This window comes from Anguilla anguilla, chromosome 7 (genome assembly GCF_013347855.1).
Source record: "Anguilla anguilla isolate fAngAng1 chromosome 7, fAngAng1.pri, whole genome shotgun sequence".
NCBI classification, from domain to species: Eukaryota; Metazoa; Chordata; class Actinopteri; order Anguilliformes; family Anguillidae; genus Anguilla; species Anguilla anguilla.
The window spans coordinates 62501-70000 of NC_049207.1; the positions used below are offsets into that span (position 1 = coordinate 62501).

Below are 7500 nucleotides of genomic sequence, written 5' to 3' on the forward strand. Positions count from 1 at the left end.
TTGCTTTTATGAGGACGTTATAGTTGTGCTTTTATCTTAACTTGGCTAGCTAGATAGCAAAAATTATAATTGGATATAAGTCAACGTCCTTACCTTAGCTATCTATCGATACTTGATATACTACTAAGCTAGCTAGCTTGTGAAAATTCAGTCTCCCAAAGAGAGCGTATCATGGGGGAAGCTATAGTAACGGGGCACGGTCTGTCAATCATAGCTAACTGACAGTTCTCATTACCACGCCCAGACGGTTCGGGTGAATTTTTATAGTGGGAAATTTAGGCTTAGAAAAATACGTTTTAAAGTACATTGAAATGACTGAAGAATAAAAAAATTATGCACATTTGTTTTGTTGTTGCCTGAAGACAACTGGGAAGTGTCACGTTCAACCACCATGGTACTCCTTTAAAAGACCTGCCTCAGAGGACCTAAGCGCTCATGAGGGGACATAGGACACCGGGGACTCTAAAATGTGTGGGGGTGCTAAGCCATTAAGAGCCTTAAAAACAAGTGACAAAATTTTACAATCAACTCTAAAAGACACAGGGAGCCAGTGCAGTGCAGCCAAGACAGGGATTATATGCTCTCTCTTCCTTGTTTTCATCAATAGTTTAGCTGCAGAGTTTTGAATCAGCTGCAGCTTCTCAATTGTCTTTTTAGGAAGGCCAGTAAAGAGAGCATTACAGTAATCAAGTCTGCTTGATATAAAAGCATGAATTAGCCTTTCGGCATCCTGCTGGGTTAAAAACAGTTGTACTTTGGCTATACTTCTCAGGTGGAAGAACGCTGTCTTGGTCACCTTATTTAAGTGTGCATTGGACGAGAGGCAGGATTACATCCTGGATCAGGAGCATGCACAGATATTTTGAAGGGCAGGGGCTCAAGCCAAGAAAAACAATTCTTACTGATATCTCTGAGGCAGTGATTACTGATATCTCTAACTCTGAGGCAGTGCATTCTTACTGATATCTCTAACTCTGAGGCAATGAATTCTTACTGATATCTCTATCTCTGAGGCAGTGCTTACTTATATCTCTAACTCTGAGGCAGTGATTACTGATATCTCTAACTCTGAGGCAGTGATTACTGATATCTCTAACTCTGAGGCAGTGCATTCTTACTGATATCTCTAACTCTGAGGCAATGAATTCTTACTGATATCTCTAACTCTGAGGCAGTGCTTACTTATATCTCTAACTCTGAGGCAGTGCTTACTTATATCTCTATCTCTGAGGCAGTGCTTACTTATATCTCTAACTCTGAGGCAGTGCTTACTGATATCCCTAACTCTGAGGCAGTGCTTACTGATATCCCTAACTCTGAGGCAGTGCTTACTGATATCCCTAACTCTGAGGCAGTGCTTACTGATATCCCTAACTCTGAGGCAGCGAATTCATGTGGATGTCTCTAACTCTGGAGCAGTGCATTCTTACTGAAATCTCTAACTCTGAAGCAGTGCATTCTCACTGATATCTCTAACTCTGAGGCAGTGCTTACTGATATCTCTAACTCTGAAGCAGTGCATTCTCACTGAAATCTCTAACTCTTAAGCAGTGCATTCTCACTGAAATCTCTAACTCTTAAGCAGTGCATTCTCACTGAAACCTCTAACTCTTAAGCAGTGCATTCTTACTGAAATCTCTAACTCTGAGGCAGTGCTTACTGATATCCCTAACTCTGAGGCAGCAAATTCATATGGATGTCTCTAACTCTGAAGCAGTGCATTCTCACTGAAATCTCTAACTCTTAAGCAGTGCATTCTTACTGAAATCTCTAACTCTGAGGCAGTGCATTCTTACTGATATCTCGAACTCTGAGGAAGCGTATTTATATTGATGTCACTGAATCTACAGATCAGAATTTCGGTGTTCATGTGTTATGAGAGCAGTTTTCTGGAGAATCAGTTTGAATTCGTTTTTCAGAGGGGACGCATTCTGTGTGTGCCAACTAGAATGATACTTATGGATAAATCAATCAATCAATTTTTATTTGTATAGCGCTTTTAACAAAGGAGCTTTGTCACAAAGTAGCTTTACAGAGAACAGGCCCCCAAAGAGTAAGTCTAGGGCAACAGTGGCAAGGAAAAACTCCCTGACTGATAGCAGGAGGAAACCTTGAGCAGAACCGGACTCAGAGGGGGAACCCATCTGCTGCGGGCAGGCACCGGTTTGTTATGGAAAATCAACAGTGGCATGAACACTGCTGTAGCCATACTGTTAGGAGTCTATTGTAATAAAAATGAGCACTTGCTATTTCTGGTTTTGTATTTAGTCAGTTGTTTTTTATGCTGTTCACACCCTTGCCTCCTCTCCTGTTTATTTGTCATAGTTTTTGAGTGTAGTATTCGGGTCCAGGCCAGACCAGCTGATAATTATGTGCCAAATGTTCACATGTGCATTTGGTCAAGACCTACAACATGTACCTGGTTCTTTACTAATGCACTGGGAGGATAGTTGCTTTATGGTGCTCTGGGGGGGACTGGTGTGTATGATGCATACTTTCCTTGGTGTGTCTGAGGCGTTAAAGGAACCCCACCCTAGGTGAGACCGCACAAATAATGAGTGTTTTGAAATGAACACTGTGGAAATGATGGAGTCATGTGACCTGTGTCTGGCTGCTGTGATTGGTCCTCCCCTTTGTGTTAACAGTGTCATTGGAATATGTGATTGGCAGTGTGGATTAGGTTTGTGCAGACCTGTAGGAATCTATGGAAGCCTCCAGCATGGTGCTTAATCCTGGTTTGTTTCTCTTATTTATTCTGTGCCATTTGTGCTGAAAGATTGCTGGAGTTCCAGAGCTTTCTTTAAGGCGGATTTCACAGCTGCTCCCTGCTGTTCTCTGAACTGGGGACTGGAAGAACGAGTTCGACAGCATAGCTGTAGCTCCAACCGAACTCACTCTACGCAGCAGTGCAGCTGTAGCTCCAACCGTGCTCACTCTACCAGGCAGTGCGGCTGTAGCTCCAACCATACTCACTCCACCCAGCAGTGCAGCTGTAGCTCCAGCCGTACTCACTCTACCCAGCAGTGAAACTGTAGCTCCAACCGTACTCACTCTACCCAGCAGTGCAGCTGTAACTCACACCTTACTCTACCCAGCAGTGCAGCTATAACTCACACCTTACTCTATCCAGCAGTGCAGTTGTAATTCACACCTTACTCTACTCAGCAGTGCAGCTGTAACTCACACCTTACTCTACCCAGCAGTGCAGCTGTAACTCACACCTTATTCTACCCAGCAGTGCAGCTGTAACTCACACCTTACTCTACCCAGCAGTGCAGCTGTAACTCACACCTTACTCTACCCAGCAGTGCAGCTGTAACTCACACCTTATTCTACCCAGCAGTGCAGCTGTAACTCACACCTTACTCTACCCAGCAGTGCAGCTGTAACTCACACCTTACTCTACCCAGCAGCGCAGCTGTAACTCACACCTTATTCTACCCAGCAGCGCAGCTGTAACTCACACCTTACTCTACCCAGCAGTGCAGCTGTAACTCACACCTTACTCTACCCAGCAGTGCAGCTATAACTCACACCTTACTCTACCCAGCAGTGCAGCTGTAACTCACACCTTACTCTACCCAGCAGTGCAGCTGTAACTCACACCTTACTCTACCCAGCAGTGCAGCTGTAACTCACACCTTATTCTACCCAGCAGTGCAGCTGTAAGTCAGGTTGAATATTGTGGATGGCTGAGGTTAAGTTGTTGTTATTTTTCCCTGTTATGGCTGCACCACAGCTACACTAGTAAACATGTCAAAGCCAACACCAGGTTTGCACATTAATAAAAAATGGTGTTTTATTAATCCTAATTGGGTTTGAAACGTATTACTCCAAAAATGTTTGCTCAAACAGCCATGAACCCTACAACTGAGGGAACAAATAAAGAGAGAGGTAGCCCAAGAACTTCTCCAGCAGAACTCCTTAGAGGTTTACATCCTGCCTTCGACCCGACGGAGCCTGGCGGTGTGCTGTGGTCTGGCCGGGTGTTGGGCCTGTTTTTATTTCTGTGACATTGGGTCAGATCGGGTACTGGCCCCCTGCCAACCCATAAGTTTACACACAAATTTTTTGCTGTAAAAAAGTGTTTGCCCCCTTGCTGATTTCCTATATTATACAATCACTTTTTCACAACTTTTTTCATTAAATAAATAATAATTTTAGAACGCAGGAACACTGCTGTATGGTGTTATGGTTAGGGTTGCCATCTTATTTCTGTGCTCAGGTTCAATCGGGTATGGACTGGAACCTGTTGGGCTGGTTCGTTTCAGGCTGGTATGGGTCGGGCAGTAAAGACCCCAGGCTTTGGTGGGCTCAGGCCCGATGCAGATCTGCTCTCCTTATATGGGAGACTGTCTCCAGAGGAAGTCCTTACATGGTCCTCCTGTACAATTGGGAAATAAAGAGATGAAACTACAGAATAATTCTATGGACAAAACTCCTTATGGCGCTTGTGGCAACCAGAGCCCGCCCAGGAGATAGAGGCTGTACCAGCCCTCACGGCTCCCTGTGCACGTGTCATTGCAGACAGGAAAAGCAGAATTAAATGAGTCTGAATGCACTTTAACCCTGGTCGGTACCTGTGAGTAAAACTACACCATGTCCTCTCCCTGAAATCGCCTGGCACCAGAAAGGTGGTGTGCAACTCGGGACCCTATAAGAGTGGAGTTTTTGTTTGCGTATGTGTGCATGCATGCGTATGTATGCACTTACATTACATTACGTTACAGGCATTTAGCAGACGCTCTTATCCAGAGAGACTTACATTGTATCCAGTTATACAGCTGGACATATACTGGAGCAACGCAGGTTAAATACCTTGCTCAAGGGTACAACGGCAGTGTCCTACCAAGGAATCAAACCTGCCTCCTTTAGGCACACCTGTCAGTAATGTAATCATGCATATGCCATATGTATATGTATATAACTTCTTTTCTAGCTATAGATTAACCACCACTCCTCCTCCCCTCACTCTCTCTTTCCTCACACTCTCTCTCCTCACTCTCCTCTCTCTCCCCTCACTCTCTTCCGCTCTCTCCCTCTCTTTCTCCCAATCTCTCTCCCCTCTCACTCCTCTCCCTCCCCCTCCCCTCCCTCTCTCTCCCCTCTCTCACTCCCCTCCCTCCCCCTCCCCCCTCTCTCCCCTCCCTTCCCTCTCTCTATCCTCTCCTTTCTCTCTCCCCTCCCTTTCTCTCCCCTCTCTCTTTCCCTCCTCTCTCCTCCTCCCTTCCCTCTCCCCCTCCCTCTCCTCTCTCTCTGTCTCCTCTCCCTCTCTCTCCCCTCTCTCTCTCCACTCCCTCCCCCTCTCCCCTCTCTCTCCCCTCCTTCCCCCTCCCCTCTTCTCTCTCTCTCCCCTCTTTCTCTTCCCTCCCTCCCCCCTCTCCCCTCTCTCTCTCCCCTTTCCCTCTCCTTCCCCTCCCTCTCCTATCTCTTTGTCTCCTCTCCCTCTCTCTCCCCGCTCTCTCCACTCCCTCCCCCCTCCCCTCTTTTTCTCCCCTCCCTCTCTCTCCCGTCTCTCTCTCCCCTCTCTCCTCTCTCCCCCCTCTCTTCTCTCTCCCCTCTCTCCTCTCCCCCCTCTCCCCCCCTCTCTCTCCTCTTTCCCCCCTCTCTTCTCTCTCCCCTCTCCCCCCCCCTCTCCTCTCTCCCCCCTCTCCTTCCCCTCTCTCTCCTCTCTCCCCCCTCTCTTCTCTCTCCCCTCTCCCCCCTCTCCTCTCTCCCCCCTCTCTTCTCTCTCTCCTCTCCCCCCCTCTCCTCTCTCCCCCCTCTCTTCTCTCTCCCCTCTCCCCCCCTCTCTCCTCTCTCCCCCCTCTCTTCTCTCTCCCCTCTCCCCCCCCCTCTCCTCTCTCCCCCTCTCTTCTCTCTCCCCCCTCTCTTCTCTCTCCTCTCTCCCCCCTCTCTCCCCCCTCTCCCCTCTCTCCCCCCCCCCCTATCCCCTCTCTTCTCTCTCCCCCCCTCTCTCTCCTCTCCCCCCCCTCTCCCCTCCCCTCCCCCAGTTGTGGGTGTGAGGGCGGAGTTTGTGGAGCCAGAGCCTTCTCTCTCCCTGCGCTCCATAGCTGAAGAACCCACTCGGCTGCCCTGCCGCTTCCAGGTGCGGCAGGAACAGGTTGTCCAGGTGAGCTGGAGCAGAGAGCGGCCAGATGGAAGCAAGGAGCAGGTCATCACTGCCCATCACACTGACGGCCACACAGGTATGTTCCAAGGCTGGTGTGCCTCAGCACAGGTACATATCAGCATAGGTACGCCTCAACACAGGTACTTCATGTAACGCAATGAGGGTCACACAGGTATGCCTGCCACATCGTCTACCTCACATTGCCGACAGACAGACACAGACAGACAGACAGACAGACAGACAGACACAGACAGACAGACAGACAGACACAGACGTGTGTTTTCTTCTGCCTCTGAGTTTGGACGAGTGCTGAGCACTAACAGTGGGCTGTTTCCTGTCTCTCAGAGTTTGAGCGGTTCTCAGGGCGGGTGTATTTCGAGAGTGCTGACGCCATGGCAAATTCTGCGCTGATTATCCGCAGCACTGAGGTATCGGACGAGGGGACCTACACTTGTCACGTCTCCACCTTCCCCTCCGGCAACTTTGAGAGACAGCTGTCACTCACTGTGTGGAGTAAGTCTCTGTCTTGTTTCTTGTCTTCTTGTTCATTACAGTATGTTTGCATTGGTCTGCTCTCCAATGTAAAACAGCAATATTTCCACTGTTTCAAAACCGATCTCAGTGCCATTTCATAGGTGGACTACAATCACCATGGACTCACCCACCACTGATTTTGGTATTACTTGATATTACTTTAGTATTACTATGCCATTACTTTGTTGTAACTACTCCCAAAAAAATTAGCATAATTAGCACCGTACATAGCTAACATTATAGTTATCTAGCTATCTAACTTAGTCATTCTAGCTAGCTAGATGCATGATGTTTACATACTCACTAACATGTTATGGTTTCAGTTGTTTTTTCTGGTTGTATTGTCTGCTAGCTAGCTAGCTAGGTAGATGTAAATGTATATAACTTTATATTGTGTTGTAAATGCACATATTTGATGTCTTAGCCTAGGCTATGTAATGCTGTTTTTTAATGTTGAGCATACAATTAGCTAAGCTAAGTTATGTCCAGGATTACAACTGCTCTGCTCATATGAAAATATGATTTAAACATTTGATTCACTACCATCCATTCCAAGGTTTGGTTTAGTATGATGTTTTGAAATTCATATGGTAATAATTTCCAGTGAGGGTGACATGCATAATAATACCAAGTATTAATTAAACCCCCCGGTGTTAAAACTAAGGAAATGCGTAACTAATACGCAAACAGGACTACAAGAGATTCTTCAGGTTGAGTTCTGCTAGTAGAACAAGAGGACATGAATGGAAATTAGCCAAAGGTAAATTCTGTACAGACATTAGGAAGAATAATTTCATGCAGAGAGTGGTTCATGTGTGGAATAACCTGCTATATCATGTAGTAGAGGCAGAAAC

General features: G+C 46.8%; 1 protein-coding gene across 3 annotated transcripts in view; it reads left to right on the forward strand.

The window, feature by feature from the left end:
* LOC118232652 (nectin-4-like) overlaps nucleotides 1-7500 on the forward strand; it is a 32408-nt gene that overhangs the window by 12960 nt on the left and 11948 nt on the right. For 2 of the 3 annotated variants that reach the window (XM_035427742.1, XM_035427741.1), the window contains exons 2-3: nucleotides 5994-6188; nucleotides 6458-6625. In XM_035427742.1, coding sequence (XP_035283633.1) covers nucleotides 5994-6188; nucleotides 6458-6625 — 363 coding nt within the window. The remainder of the gene's footprint in view (nucleotides 1-5993; nucleotides 6189-6457; nucleotides 6626-7500) is intronic. The other variant, XM_035427743.1, reaches the window with a different exon arrangement.